The sequence below is a fragment of the Haliotis asinina genome, chromosome 2, assembly GCF_037392515.1.
Source record: "Haliotis asinina isolate JCU_RB_2024 chromosome 2, JCU_Hal_asi_v2, whole genome shotgun sequence".
NCBI lineage: Eukaryota > Metazoa > Mollusca > Gastropoda > Lepetellida > Haliotidae > Haliotis > Haliotis asinina.
In genome coordinates, this window is record NC_090281.1 from 53,307,737 (window position 1) to 53,329,820 (window position 22,084).

The following is a 22,084-nucleotide window of genomic DNA, read 5'->3' on the forward strand; positions in this document are numbered from 1 at the left end:
CGTCTGTTTCAGTTAACACTGAATAAACTTTCAGGAGAAAAGGGGGGTTCACCACCCACCTTCCCCAACACTCCCAACATAATTACGGTTGAGGAATACTCCTACAAGTGGTAACAGAAATAGTTGCGAACTATCATCGCTGCAAGTCGAATGTGATACATTTGTGAGAAGACACAAAAGAAAGCACCCAAACATTGTTTTGAAGGAATGCATATCTACGTGTCCCTTCAAACTGACCACCCTAAGGCTCTGCCCTCATCTCCACATTTTATCTTCTTCATACAGAGCACCTGGCACCGTGACAGCACCTTTGAAATCTTTCATAACACCTTTCAACATCTGGTGGATCATGCATGCTGATCTACCAGAACGCAGTTGATTTTACTGCAACTTATTAACACTGAGCAAGTCACAGGAAGTCTTCTGCTTTTAGCAATATTACAGCAATATCAGGGTGGGGAAAATAGCAGATACAGTAATTTAAAGCCACACATATGCTTTAACCGCTCCTCTACCCCCACCGCCATGCATTCTGAAAGAGATTATTTTCTTGTTATAAAGTGGGAAATAGCATTATTATCCATAGTGTATGAAAGCCTTTGGCAATAAGAAAAACACCTGCAGTTCAAAGCTGTAGTTTATTTCACCTGTCAAACCCGATTCCAGATTTTGAAACAATTTCTTTCAAGTCACGCAAATTGATCCTGCTTCAAATGTACATGAACCTAGAGAAATGGAATATTTCCGTGACAGAAATTATTACAGTTGTAACTGAATATTTGTGCTGTGATTCTGCCAATGTGTCAGACAACTACTCCAGTCTTAAACAGGTAAAATATGCATAATATTTACAAATATAAATTTTATTTTACAATATACATCATATACACAGCTTCGAGAACTGATACCTTTTGACCTATCCAAAATTTCTGACATTGTTCCTAAATTTAGTAGTGTAATCTTTGAACCTCAGCTTCAAGCACAAAATAATGTGCTTACCTACGCTAATACGACAGCAAAATACATGGCTAGATATTTAGCCAATGCTCTTTTAAGTTACTACTGAAATATCAATTTGAAGTCGAACAGATCGACAGCAAAACTCATCAGTTCTGTACATTTGTAACTCATTTGATAATGCTCTTTAAAAGCTAAGTAGTGTCTGAGTCAGAGCTTAGAATGTCAGACTTTAGTCTTCAGCCCCATTCAACTTTATGAGTTGAGCATAATAAGTTAGACAGAGGATAGACATCCTCTGAGACCAGCCACCCTAAGGGTTGTCTCCCTTTGTAGCCAGGTAGTTGTCTCCCTTTACAACTTGATGCTGCCACTGGGTTTGAGGAAATGTGGCCCTTAAACATCTCAGTCCTCAAGGAAGAAGTAGTTCCCTCCCTTCTTCTGTTCCACATCCTGAAGAAAACAATTAGTGTTGTAAGGTGGGATTGGAAATAAGGGCATAAACACAAAACATAAGCTAAAACACTCCTGATTCATGACATGATTCTACTTAGTCCTAAAAATTACGTCAAAAGTTTTCAGGAGTTCAGTTAATATATGTCAGGATCTGGTACTCTACTCTTTCATGCCACAATAAGTAACAATTCATATAGTATAAAATAATGTTGGAGCCCGATAAAACCATATCGAAAATATCACACATCAGTCATCACGGTACAATTATAGGTCATCTACCAAGTCACAAAGCCAGTCAGTCGTCTTACATCCTGTACAGGCGTGTTTGTTTCCTACCAGATGAACAACAGCTTGTGTTGTAATTCAAGCTATATCAAGTTGGTTATTAAGCAAGTCCAGTTATTGACATTACAGGACACAAAGACCCCATGAAACCATTCACCGAGGCTCATCATCCATCAATACAGTAGCCTCATGCTGGAGCAAGATCTAACCAACAACTCACACAAGGGTACAGACACCTACCTTCACTGACTGCCGCTTGTTGATCCTGGGTCGGAAGTTGTTGGGGTCCCTTCTGAAGGTGATCTCCAGGGACATCAGGAAACTGTTCATGCCATTCAGGAGGGACTGGGGACTGAAACGAGAGACCATGATACATCAATACTACAGAGTTGTACTTTGGGCTGAAGGGCATCAATAGTGAACCTCTAAAAAGCCATCAGGATAACATTAGATAAGCCATCTATTTGATTCATAGTCATCAATGATTCCGCATGACCACAAAGCTGGACATCCAGTTCTTGACATTACAGCCAGCCAGAGACATTAACCTTGACTCAAATGAAATCAGAGCCATGACTTGCTATAAGCGCTTCCTGAGCCATGAAGGTGCAAGATTGGGGCGAGTGTCAGAGAGGTTTTGACAGGGGTGGTGGGAGGGTTAGCCTCCCCTATGAAAAATCATTTGACAGCATGGAAATACGCAATTTCTGGGCATACTTAATCTGATAATCTAATAGTTAACTCAAATGAACACATTAAAATGGTTGTTTACCAAAACTACCTCAAACATTCTAAATTCAAAAACATTTGTATATTCCTCCCAAAAGACAGTAACTCCTCCAAAATCAGAGTGGTTGGAATCGCTGGACAGCCTACACTGTCATGAATATGCCAATATCACTGATATCCTGACCCAGTTGCCTCTTACAACAAGCAATAGAATGTTAAAGGATAATTTTAAACAGGGACCCAACGATAACCTGACCCACATGTCATGTCAGCTAGATGTAGAAGGGAAGTCAGAAGCGATGAACGTCTTTCACAAATACCATCTGTCAACCCTGGCCATGCTGAGGATATACCAATGAAGGGAACGGGGCCCAGTTGCACAAAGTGATCTTAGCGTTAAGACTATCTTAAGTCCGTTTCAGAATGGGAGAATCATTGTTGTGCCATGAAGTGAAATGACACGAGAAAGCTAAGAACAGCACAAGCCATTGTATCTAAGTTGCACTGACCTGTTAGCCTTTGTGCTCAAACCCGGATTTCCTTCAAACACGATGACACGGTCAGCAAGGTATGTAGCCATGATGAAATCGTGCTCCACAACAAATGCAGTCTTCTTGGCATGAAGAATAAACCTGCATTAAACAAGGTAAACAAAATTACACAACAATTTTCACTAGGGGTGATTGGAAAAAGAAGTTCCGATGGCGATCCACTGCATATCCAAAACAAGATGAGACAAAGATCTGCAGACTGTTTAAAACATGGCATCTTTTGTGACTATATGATTACTTTCAGTGTCATTCTCTTCAGGTGTCACCATAACATTAATATCATAAATTAGGAAGAACAAATATGTGTTACACTCACTGATCAATTACAAAATAACTTATTCCTAATTTGTGATATACAGTGCACCAGGTCTAATTCAGACTGGTTTAGGACTGAGTGAAATACTGAATTAGACAGTCCTAGTTACACAGATACTTCCCATATTGATGTTTTATCATCTCAATTATAGTTTACAAATTAGTGTTAATAGCATCAAAGGTAATTCACCACAAGACAAAATACACAAACAAATCAATGTGTTGTGTATTCAAGGTTTGTTGGCCAGTAGATAAGACAAAATATCCAAACCAATCAACAGGTTGTTTATTTAAGGTTCATTGTCCAAGCAGACTTCCTCCTCAGTCCAGGTTACAAGGCAATGTTTTTACTAATATTTACCTTTCAGGGTGACACTTTGGTCCAAAATCCGAAATCATGAGAGTCTGAGATACAAAACTTTTTCATGAACACAACAAAGAAATCTTATGTTGAGATCATCAAGTTCAGATGATTTTTAACAGCAATCCGAGAAATACAGAATCTGAATTGGACAGAGTGCACTGTATACAATACACAAACACTGACAAAATGCAACACTTCATGCACTGATTGTTGGAGTTGAATATTGATAAACTTAGAAGAAATAAATATTAGTTCATGATAATTGATATCATCGATAACATGAGGGTCAAATGAAGTAATGTTCTGTTGTAGAGAACTAGTGAGTGAGTGAGTTTTACGCCTCACTCGGCAATATTACAGCTATATGGCGGCGGTCTGTAAATAATCGAGTCTGGACCAGACAATCCAGTGATCAACAACATGAGCATCAATCTGCGCAATTGGGAACCGATGACATGCGTCAACCAAGTCGGCGAGGATGACCACCCGATCCCATTAGTCGCCTCTTACGACAAGCTGAGTCGCCTCTTATGACAAGCTGAGTCACCGTTTATGGCAAGCATGGGTTGCTGAAGACCTATTCTACCCCGGGACCTTCACGGGTCTTGTAGAGAACTAAAACGCAATGCAATCTCCATTGTTTCTACACAGGAGGCACATTTCTGCATTGCGTAAAAACCTTAATATATTGCATCTTCCTAGAACAAACCTCTTAATGACTTTGGCAGCGTGGAGACGCTGTTCGGAATCCAGGTAGGCAGAAGGTTCGTCAATCAAATAAACATCAGCGGGTTTTCCCAAACACAAGGTCAAGGCCACACGTTGCAACTCGCCACCAGACAAGTTCTGGACCTGGGGAGGACAGCAAATATGTTAATAATAAAACCACAAACATACTGACAAAGACAATCTTAGGCAATACAGGAAGGGTTGTGATAGTGTTTTTTCCCTTTTGAAGAATTATATATCTGCCTCATTTTCGGGATAAATCTATCAGCAATAGTTGCTAAGATTTTCTTTCTAATCATTGGCAAATATGTGCCTGAAATCTTAAATGTCCATGATACTACCATGGCAGCTGTCCTGGAATAGGCCAGTTTTGTAAAGGCAATTGTGGGGGTTTATGGGATTAAAAGCAGCATCAAACAACAGTATTTCATTCATATCAATGTGCATTTGCTTCAATGTGGAAAGTCGGCTGCCTTTCATTTTCATGTTGACAGGTATTACGCAGACAATTTACAGCTGTCTAACCATTTAACTCACCGGTTAAATGTGTTGAAATGACCTGTTTTTCCAGATGTGCTAATATTTATTAGGGAAAACAGTTAAAACTTTTCTTGACCCAATAAACTGTCGAACAGTCTTCTGACACCCATCTCTGATAACAAATGTGGTTTGATGAGTGAGCTGGGTTTTACACCACTTTTAGCAATATTCCAGTAATATCACCGGGATGGGCTTAACACAATGTACCTATGAGGTAAAAATCAAACTCTGATCTTTGGCATGACGAACGAACCCTTTAACACTAGGCCTAACGCCATTTTGAACCCACAAACATTTCTGGACTGGTTGTGTGATCTCACCTTACTGAAACTGGCTAACAGTGATACATTTGGTTGGTTATCAAGATCTGTTTAACAACACGTAAGGACAAAGTTGTCAAAGCAAATCTGATATATCTCCTTCCAATATGTTTAGGAAGGAACTAAAGGAGGTTCTCACTGTATTATTAACTGCCTCAGTTTCGGGATAAATCTATCAGCATTAATTGCTTAGATCATCTTTCTAATCATAGGCAGAATGTATGCTAGTGCTTATATATATGTCAAGTGCTAGTGCTTATATATATGTCAATTGCTGATTTCAGTTGGTCAATTGTTATATGCTGCTACAAAATCTAATAATGTCTTGACGTGAAATTGTCATGTGCATGAGTGAGTGATGGAATGGATGAGCACGTCTTTTGATGAAGCCGGGGATTGAACCCATAACATCTGCTCTCCAAGCGAATGCCTTAACCACTAGACCATGGAGACAGTTTATTATATATTTAAAAAGCATGTGGTAGACAAAGGATTATCTGCAAAACAATGACAACGTAATACAGATTCTCCTGATAAAAACGCTAACTCCTCATGTACCTTTGTTTTGACTCATTTTCACAATAAATCTGTCTGTATCCATTGCTAAGATCTCCTTCCTAATCACAGGCAACAACTTTAGACTTATGTCCCACAACAGTATTAAAGATAAAATTGTACCTCCTGGTCAATGATGCTCTCAATCATCAGGGGTTTCATGACGTCAGTGACAAACTGAGGGTGGATGTAGGCATCTCGGATTTTCTCATGAAGCAGCTGACGGACTGTGCCCTGGTGCTTAGGGCTGATTTTCTGGGGTTTGTAGCTGATGTTGAGGACAGGAGTCTTGCCTGGGAAGCAAGAGTACAGTATAAGGCATGTAAGAAGGCTCAGCCCAATATTCTTGCTAAATCACCGGCGGCTGTGATAAAAGCAGGTTTAGGCAGGAAGACATATGGTTGATATGAGCACCTATTACGATCAGTTCTTATGGCAAACAACAGAATGTTACAAACATGGCATGTTGTTAAGGTCATTTGCTCACAATGATCACAAAAATTGTGTTCTCCCCTTAACAAAATATTGTATTGGAGTTTGCAATAAATGTCAAAAATAGTGAGGATTCTGTGTTCCATGAATGAATATCTGTTTCTGTTCAAAGAGTCAATCTCAAAACCCTTTACATAGCGTGACTCATCCCTGTTCAATTTAGTACATGACCTTGATAACATCCTCTTCATGAGTTCAGTCATGTTGTCTTTTTCCTCTCTTGCATAAATACTGTTAATGACTTCATCTTATTCCCAATGTGCATCTTTGAACAATCACAACAAAGCTGGGCGACAGTTCCTGACAAATGTACATATATCTGAACTCAGATTTTTTGGCTGAGTTGTTGTTTAAGGCCTCAATATTCCAGTGGGAACTCAACTTTGATGTTTAGGGAACAATTCAAAGTTGGGATTAAAGGTTGCAAAGAAGCCTGAACTGTTTCCAAGACTTCTGAAGAATTCCAATCTATTTGCCACTAATCAGCATAATGTGAGAAAAACAAGTGCTTATTTTCAGATGTTCTTTGACATAGTAATATCAATTCAATGAACGATAAAGCCCATTCCTGGATTTTTTTTCTTTACAGAGGATTATCGGTCATCTCAACCAAACCATATTTATTTAATTACCACTGTATTTCAATGATTACTTGTTAAAAACCATGCTCATCAGTATCACAGCTGTCTGTAAATAATCTAGTCTGGACCACACAGTCCAGTGACCAATATCATGAGAATCGTGCTACACAAATGGGATACCATGACATATTTTAAGGAACTATTCAATATCCATCCATTAATTTATAATATAAGTTATCACATTGTGTCAAGGGAAACATGGGGTTTTATCAGTCCCGGGGAATACAACCTTACTCGGGACTGATAAAACTGCGCATTTCCCTCGACACGATGTGATAACGCATTTATCTAGCTGAATGTTTTCACTAAATCAAAACAAAACAACACGCATCGAATTGACTTGTGTTGACATATGTGAGACGCCACTATTTGACCTCGATGCACCGCACGATATTAAAGGCTTGTCGATGCACGCTTTTCTCACTTCGCGTCGTCACCGAGGCGTAGCGGGGTGATATGACTTTTGTAGCGGGAGTACACGACTTTTATACTCCCACTCGTGGATCGTGATGGATGTACATGGTATTTTATTAGAGTCACGTGGACCAATCAAAACTCGACATTCTTACATGAGGCTAGATAATGACAATTAAGGAAACTTGATACTACAAAGAAGGGTGAGATCAATTCCTACTGACACTACCCATAATGATGGATTCTATTGTTGCCTACCTCCTTCGTCAGGTTCCAACTTCCCTGCCAACATTCGGATAAATGTCGTTTTGCCAGTTCCATTCTCACCCAACATGACAATGATCTCAGAGTCGGTGAAGGCACCTGGTTCAATATTCAGCTGGAAAGTTCCTGAAAGAATGTACACATTACTGTATTGCGGTATAGGGAAGATTGCCCGTCCCAAAGTCCCAGACAGGTGAATTTTGTGGATGCCGGGTTAGAAAAAAATCTAGTCTGTCCTGATGTTGAGACAGGTGTTGAAATGGTGTTTTATTCATATTTGGTGGACAGACTAGATTTTGGCAGGACTAGTAAAAATTTGATCAGCCAGACCTGTGGACACAGACTGTTTAACGAACACCATAAAACCAGCCACAGTCAAGTCTCATACTCCAAACACGACATGGAAGGTACTTGGTAATGCACGACTATGTAATTTCATACACTACACAAGAAACAGCCAGCACTAAGACAGGAAATCTGTACAACATACCCAGTTTCTTCATCATGCCTGGGTACTCATAGCGACACACCCTCTTGATCTCCTCCTCAATGGCTGTTTCTGCCACCTTGAAGGTCAAGGATGTTTCTCGGAATCGCAGGTTTTCCGTTGGAACAAACCCATCCAAGAAAATGTTGATACCTGAAGTATCAAAAAAAATGTCCTCCTGAGCAAAAGGAATCAAGATGACTGTAGTTTTTTCTGACAATTGTTAGGGTTAAAGATGAGACTAATAAACAGGTACAAGGTAAAACCATAAGGCATTTTACTAAAACAAGTCTATAGATAGACACTGACAAAGCCAGAATATGGGCATTCTAATTATAACCATCGTTTAGCATAGCCAAGTATGACTAACACAATATGACAATACTAACCTTCCCTGACACTGAAGGGCATAGTGACCACACCATAGGCTCCAGGTACACCATACAGGCAACAAATGAAGTCAGACAGGTAGTCCAACACAGACAAGTCGTGTTCAACCACGATGATATACTTGTCTGGGTGGATGAGGCTACGAATGGTCAGAGCAGCTTTTAACCTCTGCTTCACATCCAGATAGCTAGATGGCTCATCAAACATGAAACTGAAGAGAAACATGTCGTACAGAATCAACATTCAACAGACGCTATCACATACTAATAGATTATTGGCTATAAAAAAGATGCTGTATCTTCATGTAACTTACAACAAGGCTCAAGAAACTTGCAGACCATATAGATGACTTGGCAAGTTCAAAAGTTTCGCAACACAAAACTTACATGTCTGCTTTCTGCACACACACAATAGCTATAGCAAATCTCTGCAGCTCCCCACCAGACAAGTCCTCCACATTCCGGTCCCGTACATGCATCAAGTCTGAAAGCAGATGGCAACAGTCAACACGCTTTTACACTGATGTGTTATCTTCAAGACAATATGATTCAGTGTCCTCACATTTGTCAAGTGTAAAGTGTAAACTTCACTATACACAACCATATCATTCGCTTTAAACAGAAACGTCAAATGGAATTATGTTTTTTCATGAAATACACTTTAAGTGGAAAATTTTAATCATAGGTACACAGATTTCTTTTGTTAAAAAGCCAAAAGTAAGAACTCCTAACTTTATTCCATCTACTGACTGTTGAGACGTGCTATGCCAAAAACAAAGGGGTCGAAAGCTAGAGTTCTTGGCTGTAGGGGCCTTGAGGGGCCCTATACGGGTGCTCTCAAACCCAAAAAAAATTGTTTTGAAAATATTTTTCATCAAAATATATTTACAACTATTGTAGGTCTTAAAAATGGCATTTTAATGTCTATATGTAACTAAAGGAGGACTTCTTCTGAAAAAGAATCGAATCATATGTACAGATATGTACAGTAAGAACTCCTAATTTTGTTACATCTACTGACAGTTGAGTCCTGCTATGGTTAAAAAAGTTGACATTAGGAACTATTGTTGTCACACTGACTAAATAATTCAGCAGCAATGTAAACCAGCAGCTGATACTATGATGACCAATGACCACATTTAATTCTAAAATTTAAATTTAGATCTAAAATTTTCCACATCAATGAATTCAGGCTCTCTAAAACATGATTAAATTTTCCCTAAAGTCTAAAACATTGTTACTCAGACAGATTGGATTCTCCACAAGTGTACGATGGGTCATGGACATTTTCTGGTGTCGCCCTGACGAGAATTACTGAAAATATTGCTAAACATGATGTTAAACCAAACACATTCACTGTTATTTCAAACAAGGATTATCTGAGCTGGAATCTGTAGTCCTTGAGTTATGCTCCGGAAACAAAATCATTACAGACGGACGGACAGACGGAGAGATGAGGCGTCGACTATATCCTTCCTGCATTACATGCCGGGAGGATAAAAATGTGTACCCTGATTAATCTCGTTTTTTTAACAATTATGTAGCGAGATGCATGTAGTGTATGACAAATTACATACCGAGCTGTGTGCAGATGTCAACCTGGTTCTCCATCTCATCCTTCTTGTCCAGCAGCATTTGAACCGCCCCCTATTTGCAGCAACACAGAACATTAACTGCATGTCCTCCAACACAGCAACTCAAGCATCAAACATTCCCAGGAAAGTCTCATACCAGTGTTTATCCTCAATGTTCAATCAGAATGTGAACAGCAAATAAATTAATCCTCGACTTTCCTCACATTATACACTCAGTATGCCCTCACATACAGCAAACGTTGAGTGAACTGTGATAAACTCATCATACAATCTTTTAAAGAAAAGAGATATTTATGCAGATTACCATTCTAAAATTTCATGTCTGGTGATATACTGGCAATAATGACTAAAGTATAATACTCTAAAGTGTACATATGTTGGTCAATAACATTGCCTTCTACACCAGAGAACAAAGTTCCCAAATCAATGATGCAGTATCATGATACTGTTCAAAATGAATACTATTTGATTGTATCCAAGGATGAATGACCAGTCCTATTTTAATGAGTCCATGAAAAAAATATGGTTAAACTTTTCTTTAGTCACCTGCCATTATCTTTTAGGTCAGTTATCAAAGAAACGTGATAGAAAACCAAAATACAAGTTAAGATCAGATTGATACTGATATTTATAACAAAAATTTCTAGCAAAAGATCCACCCAGATTCGTGTGTACCATTCAGATTAACTAGCTGTGCATGTGAATTTGTGCAAATAACTTTATATGCAAACAAGGTAAAAAAAATGCACATTCTCTGAAAGCAAAATTCATTTAACGACTTGAAAGGTAGGTAAAATAAAAGCAACACATCGCAGCCATGTACTGTGAATGAACCCACCTTGACCGCCTTGGGGATCTGGTCCACGTACTGTGGTTTGATGAGAGCCTTGAGATCATCCTCCAGGATCTTGGTGAAGTAGTTCTGTAACTCAGAACCTCGGAAATATGTTAGGATTTCCGTCCAGTCAGGGGGTTCCTGCAATACAATGTCAAGGTAGGATTTAGTTTATCTTGCCAAAATATTGGACATGCTGGAGCTGGTATGTCAGACTGCTCGTTTCAGTCAACATGTTAATTACTAGTGTGTTTATCATCATAGTCAGATGACAGAGGTAGGTGTAAAAGAGTACGTTCTTACTAAGGTATGCTATGTATTGTGATACAAGGCTCTTGGTTCAGTCTGTTTCAGTACATTAGATATGATCATAATGCAGAAAACTGACAAGAGCCAAACCTTATGATGTTTAATACTTTCAAAAAAAAATAGCCATAATTTTTGTTATTTTGAACGAACAAAACTGTCCTTTCATGACAACATAGTAGATTAGTACACATCTGAAAAAACAGAATTTGCAGATTGCATTATGTGGTACCAAACTGAAGGCAAAATACAGCAGACTGGTATTTATTGTAAACAGCGGTATTTTTGGTAAACAGAGTGGTATTTTTTTTTAGACAGTTGTATTTTTTTGAGAACGGGGTGGTATGTTTTTTGTAAACATAGCGGTATTTTTTTCGTAAAAAACAGTATAACAATTGCAAAATTCTCTCTCCAAAAGGAACATCAAATCAGCCATGACATTGAACATTTATGGCTGTCATTAACATAGGTGCAAATACATGTTGGTCTGGTTTCACAAATTTACTTCTGTAATTTACTTGTGATCTAGCTAAAGCCTATGAAACCGTGAATACCGAGCCTCGACACCTATCTCTCCAGCATGCTCGATCAGCCTCATGTTTACAATGGTATCTTCACTCATCATCAAGGATGTGAACAGCATGAAATCATTGGCTGCAAACTAGCTGGGGGTCAACTTTTCAACTCTTGTCAGTGGTACAATTGCAACAATTGATCAAAAATTGAATCCGGCACTTTATTTTCGGTAACCATTATCACTATTTCGACCTGATGTTTGACTACCTATTTCAATTATTTCCACAGAGCCAGAGCAAAATTCTGACTAAATCAGAGCAGTTTCAAGCGCTGAAAATAAGGCGATTGGTTGGGCTAATTATCTAATGAGAATTGTTAGTAGACATCAAGTTGACGTATTTCATGCTAAAAAGTCAACTCTGAGAGAAAAAGGAAATCTGATGATTCTCCTTCTATAAAGAAGTGAATCGAAAACGACTGAATAAAGCATCCAGTATTGAAAATTGCATTGAATCAAGGTCTGGGTGAATCATTGCAGCTTTATCATATGGTATGTTTCAAAACTGGATAAGTGAGGCAATTCTGCATTCCCTTAACCATGATGTTATGTTTATAATAAGGAACATTTACTACCAGTATTAAAACCTTACCAAAACATAGTCTTCACATTATTGATTTTTACCCTTTTCGCAAATTCTTTAGAGTAATACATATCACACACTCAAATAACATTGGAATCTCCTATATACTAATGCTATCTATTGCAGTTGAACACATCCCTGACTAGCTATAAAACACAATGGCCTTACATTATATCTGCCAAGGTTTGGCTTCTGTTTTCCTGCAAGGATTTTCAGAGCAGTTGACTTTCCAATTCCATTTGTCCCCACCAATCCCAGTACTTCTCCTGGTCGAGGAATTGGTAATCTGAAAGGAGAGACGAAATAACTACACCACGCACCATTGGCAGGCCTAAGTATTAAAGAAGAAATGAATAGATGATTTCGACATAACAGGGGAAATCACTAACAAGCTTCATCCCTGGCCTACACAATTACCTGCTTTCAGGTAATGTACCATGCTTAATGTCGTTTTTTCAACTTGTTCACTGAAAATGAATGACCTTTACATGTGATTGTTTGTTGGTTTACATCCCTCAAAAATATTCCTGCTATAACACTGCTGTCTGTAAATAATAGAGTCTAGTCCTTAACATTCAGTGATCAATAGCATGAGCATCAACCCATGTTATTGGGAGACAATGTGGTAACAACGCTAGTGAGCCTGACCATCCAATGCCACCAGTCACCTCTTACCATACACATGGTTTGCTGAAGACCAATTCTACTCTGGGATCTTCATGGGATTGACCTTTCATGAAACAAAATCACTTCAGGGTCTCAGTCTCAGGTTTCAAGATCAACATCTTCATTATTGGACCTATGTCACAACCACTAACATTTTGAACTGATTGTCTAAATACAATAAAATGCTTAAGTACTGTCACATAATGATATCAGGGCTCCAGATAATTTTTCAACATGAGGAGTATGTACACCTTATTTTGCAATAATAGAGTACTGGGAAAATTTTGAGCACTGAATGGAATTCAATGGCATGTAAGTAATCTTGTGTTTCGATTCACATATGCCCTACAACATTGCGACTCTTACGTAAACAGGTCAATAAACAAACTAAAGCAATACTTTTCCTGATAAATACGTCCTTACATGATTCTAAGACTGTACACCACTACTGTGGTGTGTATCTGCTACATTTTATTTTTTTTTTCTACCGTATCATACATATTTTTTATATGTACATACGCCAAAACACATCTTATCTAGACAATGAAATGTAATATGTGAAGTCAAGAGATCAAGATATATTTTTCAAAATAAATCACAAAAATTCCAAATGACATTTTTCCAAATTTTCAACAAAACCTCATTTTCGGGACAATTGTGTCAACATCTTAATTCTTAACATGTAATAATCATTGGCTTGATGAAAATTCAAATAACAGCTAACACTAACAGAAAGGGGATAGAATGATCATGGTGCTCTTGTTCCCTCATCACAACAGTGATGGACTTAAGCCGCAAGTTAAGGCTTAGTCACACCATCAATATTTCCGCCATATCATGAAAAACAAAAAGTTACATAGTTGTGATAACTGCAGTTAATTATACAAATCTTTTGACAGAGTGTAGTAAGATAACTAGATTATCACAGAAAGAGAACTTAAAACTATATGTAACTATAAAATGAAACAACTATTACCAACAATTCAATGGACAGAACATAATCCACAAATGAAGGTAGATCACTTGGGGACCATGAGCACTTACAGTCCTTTCACTACCTGCATGGGCCCAAGCTGGATTTAAATTCTTTCAGAAACTGGTGATCTTTTAATAAACCAGACGTAACTTGTGTAGGAACATACATACCAGAACGGTTAAATTTTAACTTAAAAACATGGACATCACATTTTTCTTGCATCAACTGTTATAAAATAGCACTCAAATTAATCTGCAGTACAGTTAAAATTGCATCCTGCTCACTTGTACGATTATAAATAATAAAGTGTTTAAATCTATTTTACTGAGAAAGGCTTTGTCATTATTTTGTTCTGTCAAAAATAATCCTGTTGCTTCTACCTATTTTTAATCTTCGTAACAATTTCTGGTATGGAACTTCAAACATCGTTACACAGTTCTGAACAAAACTAGCCGTGCTGCCAGGAGTACGGTATACCCTGAACCTTGCAGTGCAGTGATGTTTATGCACTGTTCAACGCTGTACAGAGTGCATGTTCAGAAGTTGTGTTTTGTAACATCATGCCTTCCAAAGAGTGTCTTCGAACACTGGAGTTGACTTACTTATTGAACGTACTAATGATCAACTAAAACTGTCAAGTGTGATAACCTGTTTAGTCATTCAACTGTGACATATATTTCTATAATTGTCAATTCAATTTCATGTTGTGTTATTCAGTGCAATTCATGCTTGGATGACATGAAGTTGAAAAAATACATATGAAAATGTCCTATTTCTTGTATATTCCTTTTCTTGTGAACGATCATGAGCAGTTAAATCCTATTAGATTTGAAAAAATCTCATGTTCTTGGTCTCATGTGTGATTTTATCTCACATCTTTTCCATTTTTATCCCTGCACACTGTGATTGCACATTGCACATACTTGATAAAACTAAGACATCTTTATACTAGATGCCTATCAGACATACAGCTAACATTATTCATTCGTCTACCTTTCACGAGAGCCTCATTTTCGGGACAAAAGTGTCAACATTTTTATTCCGACTGTGTATTAATCATTGGCTTGATAAGATTCCATAAAAATACTTGTTGACATGGACATGAAACAATATAAATATAAACATGAAATAAGTTAGAACTTTACTGTGTTTAATGCTTAGACACTACCCATTATCTGCATGCCATTTGACATTGCTGGACAAGACACAGTATTCTTACCTGTGTAATTTAAAGGAGTTGGCACTATATCTATGTGTCGTTTCTTTATGTAAATTGCTAGGTAAATTGATGATTGACAAGGCTTCAAATGGACATTTCTGAAAAAGAGATGTTTACACATCAAGTATATTTCCAACTCGGTTTAACAACATTAAAATATTTCTCTCACTACAAGGCTACGAGGAAGGATGATCTATTAATGTTCTCAAAACGTCAGTACAATAAAGGAGGAAAATCAAAAATGACAGTGAACACTTTTACATTAGTGAACAAAATCGTTAATTCATACTTGATCATGTTGATGTAATTTTAAAATATAAAGATTCATCAACATCAAAACATGTGAAAACTAAATTACAGAGTACATTTTAAGAGATTACATAACCTGTGTTAAATGTGTGAGTTTCACAGAAAGTGGACTCACCTTTGCACATATACCACATCCTATACACAGCTCTTCTGAAATAAAGGCTATCTTATCGGCTGGCGTAACCTCAATACATAGTTTTCCTGAAATCAAAGAGTGGAATCAAGAAAGGTGTGCTGCAAATGCCACTTTAATCCCATTTTGTTTTATGTACTTCTTGTGCAAATGGTTCAGATCTGGCTTATAATTCTGTCACTGACATATTGAAAACAGCCGATGATAAATTCTTCACCGTATATGTATGTCATGGGATTTTGTGTAAAAATATGGCATTTGAAAGTTCTTTTGACTCTTTTGAGTGGCATATGACTTATGCACTAACATTTACCATAAGCATAAGAATGTTCTCGAGATTGGTCCTGTCATAATTAAAACAGGTAACATCTACAAGTACAAAGCCATAAATTAGTTTAATGCAGTAAATAAAGAATTCCATTTTGGAATATTTAATGACATTGGCAGAAGACTCCGATCCGAGTTTCAGCCCCAGAAAAGGTGTAGATAGACACATAGGAACAAAAACAATCATGGCAATTCTAAAAGACATGCTCTTACCCATTCGAACCACTGGACATGATTTCTTACATTCCTGCCGACATTTCTTGGGTTTGCACTTGTCATTGTTGACAATGGCTATACGTGTGAGTTTGTCTTCCCCCGAATCTTTGTTATCTTTTCTTTTTGACATCTTGGTCAGTTACTGCAAAATGCCAGAGAGATTTCATGAGCTACATTTTCCCCAAGATGAAAGGGTTTGCGAAATAAATCATATCACACTTGTTATTCATCATTTATTATAAGGTTACTTATATATAGCGCTGAACTTGATGCTGCACAGGCATACTCTAAGGACAGGAACATAATGTATATTTAATTGCCTTGTGAAGTGCAAGAAGTTCAACAGTCCAGATTTACCCCAGCGTGTATGCTGGTCTGGAAAGAACATGTGTCATAGTGAGTGAGTGAGTGAGTCTATTTTTACGCCGCACTCAGCAATATCCCAGCTATATGGCGGTGGTCTGTAATTAATCGAGTCTGGACCAGACAATCCAGTGATCAACAACATGAGCATCAATCTGCACAATTGGGAATCGATGACATGTGTCAACCAAGTCAGTGAACCTGACCACCCGATCCTGTTAGGGTTAGGTTAGTAACTAACGCTACACAGTTGCCTTTTAAGGGAATCATGGGTTGCTGAAGGCCTATTCTACCCCGGGACCTTCACGGGTCACATACGTAATAAATAACTTCAAATTAATTCAGTTTATTATGTTCTAGAAGTTCAATGCTGACTGAAAACTATCATGCACAGCCCATACAGTCCAAATTAGTCCAGCATATAACTAGACGACTTCGCACTATACCAAGGTGTGCTCGACGTCTAGCCGGCGAGTGAATTTTCTTTGACGCACAGTGCGCTGTACAGATATGTACAGCGGTTTAAGGCAAAAATCCAGCCTATCGACTAGAACAGGTGCACAGATTGCTAAAACAAACACTCATTTTCAAAACGGCATACTTACATCCACTAACATCCATTCACTTTATTTTATATAAGCCCTGATACTGAACCACCCCCCGTTTTTCACCACTTGACGGACATTTTGATTGGTTAAGCAAAAAGTGGAATCGCACTAAAACGGTTAGCGATAAATTGACTGTGGTTGCGGGGAAACGAACTTAAGGTATTTCTTCATCGTTTGTAGACATTTCAGGATCCCACATATCATCGCACCATTCACTGAACTCTTAAAATTACATTGATTACTCTAAAACGAAATGAATCACTGTAAGTAATTATAATTCTACACCATTATCATAATGGCAGTGTGCGTGTAGTATACATAGTGGGTCTTACGAGATGACAGTTTTCACTTTCATGCACTTTGTAAAGTTGACATATTTCCAAATTAGGATTTCTTCACTGATTCATTCAAATGTTTCATTTCCTCTACGTTCTACATGTCTACACCATACAATATCCTATCCTTCAGTAATAGAGTGGCGCCATTACGCAAGTTACATGACGCCGAAAGAAGACATATTCAACAAATCGGTGAATGTATTTCCAAGATAAGAAAAACTGTATGACACACGCTCTTGGGATTGTATTTCATCAAGAATAATTTGATAGTGTTTCATATGCGGGCACATTCACTTCAAATCCCTCTCCCAGAAGGTTAACAGGGGAGGCCCAACAATTGACTTAACAAAACTAACACAACGAAAAACGTTTTTAATTACGCTTCAGTAAATACAAGTCGGAGGTGGTTAAGCGGGGACATGGTACATGCAAGATGTCTCCTAAATACCACAGCTACAGTTTCACGAAACGACGTAAACATCATACGTTCACATCCACATATATATAGCTCTATAAACATAACATCAAGTACCGAGAATTATTTGAGCACTAATTACGCATAACATTCTTAGATTCATATCCATACATACAACTATATAAACATAATAACTAATTATACGCATCACTGTTTAATGGAGGAAGGGTCGTATATTTACACTTAACTTGGGGCTAGGTTATCGCTAGAGGGGAGGGACATTATAGACGATAGGGCAGGACGTCCACCAAATATTTAATAAAGTCAACTGAAATAATACGGCTCTTCCCCATACAGAAGTCTTCCTAAAATGTCGCATATTAGAAAGCTTGGCAGATGGTGAATAACTCACCGAAAATATGTGTCAAACATGTGTAAATGGCACATATTCTAATACGTTACCAATAACACGCGTGTGTACCTTACGTATTCGAAGTGAGTGAGTGATGGAGGTCCGTTTCACTCCCCGGTGTTCAGCGATATTCCATGACTATCTAGACGGGCGACACCAGAAATGGACTTCACAAATTGGAATTCGAACCCTGATTTTCACCACTGACTTATTCCCTAGGCTTCCAACGTTATAGGAACTTCAGTCTTAATCCAAGTAGTAGCATGAGACATGTGACACCATGGTAATGTCATGTCTGAAAAAAAAAACTTTCCCATTTGGATAATAAGAACACTATGCACACCTATCCAACACCAAAAACATCTAGAAATGACATTGTAGGTCTCAAGACATTTCGGAACCTGAAATGTACCATCCACAAAATGATATAAACCACTAACGGTTCGTTTCCCCTCCCGCCTACTGCAGAGCGTCATGGTCCGTTTTCATGGATTCCGTTTTTTAAGCAACCTCTCATTTACATATCCACAATGGCCGGCAGTCAAGGGGGGTATATATGTTTCAAGACTTGTCAGAAATAAAATGAGTGTATTTTGTTGGAGGTAAGTGTCCCGCTTTTACGATGAATGTTTGTTTTAGCAAAACCTGCAAAAATATCAGTCGATAGGTTGGGTTTTCAGTCTTGATTTTGCCTTAAACCGTTCCGCTCAAATTTCTTGCGGAAAGGTGCGTCAAAGAAAATGCACTCGCCGTATAAACTCGATGTAGGCCTTGGCTGGAATACGAGTTTATTCATATGAACTAAGTCCAAATATGCTTACTTCACATTCCAGATGCCACAAATAGCATCATGTTGACTCATCCATAACTTCGAGTTGGAAAGAAAAATGTGAAAACATTCAACAAACATGACAAAATATTTTTTCCTACACTGGTTTTAATCATAAGCTGATAAGTTTGAGTTAACCGGAGTTCACCATTTCAGAACTGTTAGGTTAACTCCTGTCAATATCTTCCATATGCCATATGGTACATTGATGCGGTTGGTTCGCCGTCGCTGTTTTTTTTCCAAATTATCCATACGTTTTGATAAATATTCGCCCCGGTCACAGTTTGGTATGAGCAGAAACGAAACATGGACACTTCTCACAATCCAATCTTTCATAACACCTACATACCAGACGGTCGAGGAATTCGTTGTTCGAACCTCACATCAAATAATCAGAGAAAGGGAACATTCCGACTTTGCCTGCTCTGTCCGAATCAAGTAAACGCGATAAATAAACTGTTGACTACAACACTCGATGCTTAATTCAAATCACGTGCAGTGAGAAGAAAACCCACGTGCAGATATGAGCATATGCCGGGGTAAAAGAATAAGATACAAGTCACTACCATATTCACATCCCTGTATCGTACAAAAAGTAAATCTTACATACACAGGTACGCCCAGTCCGGGCGAAGTCTTGTAGTTAAGTTCAACACTTGTGAGTCTGAATTGTTTTTCTTCGGAAATGCTACAGTATTGTGGTCAAAATGGCGTGAATTTCCACATGGTGCTGCAATGGCGGGGAGTGCGCCCTCTTCTAAGGGATGTAACTCATGTTACGAGCGCGAATACCGCTAAGGAACATATTTCATGCGGTTGATTTCTTTATTCTGTTTAAGGAAGTTACCCAGAAGCGAACACTGACAAAATGAGCAGACAATAATATAAAATATTGTGACAGTGAGTGGTCATGCTTGCAATATTCTTATGACAGCTTGTAAAGATTCAAGTTAATTTTGACTTCTGCAAGAAAGACCCACGCCATTGGGGACTGAGCAATCCGAGTTCCGTGCCTCCTTGAGATGGATGCTTGACTCGGAATCCCAGGAATGTTAAGATGATGGCGATGTCACAAAAATACACTCTAGGTGATATATACACATTTCAAATGGACAGTAAATATATTATATCAGGTGATATTAATGTTACCATATCTAACAAACCAATATTTGCACGTGCTTTCAATTTCTCTATGTGTTTTTTTTTTCTTGCCTTTTGTGAAAAAGTATTTGTCATCGCCCACCCGTAAACATCCGGATTAGAATCGGTCTCAGAAAACAACCCCTATGTTTGTCGTAAAAGGATACAAACCGGATCGGATGGTCAGGCTCGCTGACTTCGTTGACACATGGCACCGTATCCCAATTGCACGGATCAATGCTCATGATGTTGGTCACTTGGACACTTCCAGACTCGATTATTCACAGACGGCCGCAATAAAGCTGGAATAGACAGTCGCAATAAATTAAGCTGGAATTATGGATGAGTGTGGAGTTAAAACAAACAAACAAACAACAACTCTTAGGAGTGTTGTCAGATTCCTTGTTCTTTTAACCTACACCAAACACTGTTCTGTTTGTATATTCTGGTATAGCGAAGTTAACACCATATTTGATTCCCAGATCTGGACGTTTTTCAAACCGAACGAAGCACTCGTAAAATTTAGCCAAGTGCTTTCCTAACCAGGGGCGTAGCAAGCTCCCTTTTCGCGCACGCCCGACAGGCTGCAAAGTTTTCTATTTTGACAGTATTTTGGACTTGCTTTTTCAGCAATAATCACGTGTAAGCCCGGACTTGTTTTAATAATAGCTACGCCCTTATGAACAGCGTGCGTCCGACGGGTTGGGAGATTCAGAGAGAGAACTGGGAACCAATAAAAATTAAGTCTATGCTCATTAGACGTTATACAGGCACCACCAAGCCATGTTCATTAGACGTGACATAGGCACCAGCAAGCCAGTTTCGTTAGACGTGACATAACACCAGCAAGCCATGTTCATCAGACGTGACACAACACCAACAAGCTATGCTCGTTAGACGTGACACAACACCAACAAGCCATGCTCGTTAGACGTGACATAACACCAGCAAGCTATGCTCGTTAGACGTGACATAACACCAAGAAGCTGTGCTCGTTAAACGTGACATAACACCAGCAAGCTGTGCTCGTTAGACGTCGTTAGACGTTACATAACACCAGCAAGCTATGCTCGTTAGACGTGACATAACACCAGCAAGCCCTCCTCGTTAGACGTGACATAACTACAGCAAGCCATGTTCGTTAGACGTGACATAACTACAGCAAGCCATGTTCGTTAGACGTGACATAACTACAGCAAGCCATGTTCGTTAGACGTGACATAACTACAGCAAGCCATGTTCGTTAGACGTGATATTGGCACCAGCAAGCCCTGCTCGTTGAGTTTTTAGGGTCGGTGACTGTCTTCGTGGCATCATGTCCCGATGGCGTAGGGGCATTGCTCACACTATCAATCGCTGGTTTGTCGGGTCAATAATTTGACATGTGGCTGGACTCCTGGTATGGACGTTGTAATACACAACCATATACAACGACTTTGCAGGTTTTATCTATTGTTATTCTGTCAATAATTTGTATCAATTATTTGTCAATAATTCTGTATCATATACGGAGAATAGTTAGCAGCACTATTCCAGTTATATGGTGACTGCCTGATAATAATCCAGTGAGTGATATTATGGCAAACCACGAATCCATGGACATTGGGGAACGCTCACGTGCAGTGAACATGGTTACCGGTCTATCTGCCCGGTCCCTTCATCCATTAGTACGGGTCCATATCTTGCTGATAAGCAATTGTAACCCGATAATAAGCGAAGGTTATTGCTGATAAAATAAATAAATAGCAGCTC

The 22,084-nt window shown here is 38.5% G+C and overlaps 1 protein-coding gene across 2 annotated transcripts; it reads right to left on the reverse strand.

Moving 5' to 3' along the window:
* Positions 1-618: 618 nt before the first annotated feature.
* LOC137273916 (ATP-binding cassette sub-family E member 1) lies at positions 619-19,972 on the reverse strand. 2 transcript variants are annotated; one of them, XM_067806822.1, is made up of 16 exons: positions 19,803-19,972; positions 16,225-16,369; positions 15,667-15,752; positions 15,243-15,340; positions 12,550-12,667; positions 10,922-11,059; positions 10,066-10,135; positions 8,876-8,972; positions 8,489-8,700; positions 8,103-8,252; positions 7,607-7,738; positions 5,925-6,094; positions 4,367-4,509; positions 2,937-3,059; positions 1,939-2,050; positions 619-1,410 (listed from the first exon to the last, which is right to left on the reverse strand). In XM_067806822.1, the coding sequence occupies exons 2-16, from the start codon at positions 16,355-16,357 to the stop codon at positions 1,363-1,365; spliced, it is 1,830 nt and encodes a 609-aa protein (XP_067662923.1). In that variant the 5' UTR covers positions 16,358-16,369; positions 19,803-19,972; the 3' UTR covers positions 619-1,362. The 2 variants fall into 2 exon arrangements, with proteins under 2 accessions (XP_067662923.1, XP_067662924.1); XM_067806823.1 differs by having other exon boundaries at positions 620-1,410; positions 19,799-19,972.
* Between the last annotated feature and the right edge of the window lie 2,112 nt (positions 19,973-22,084).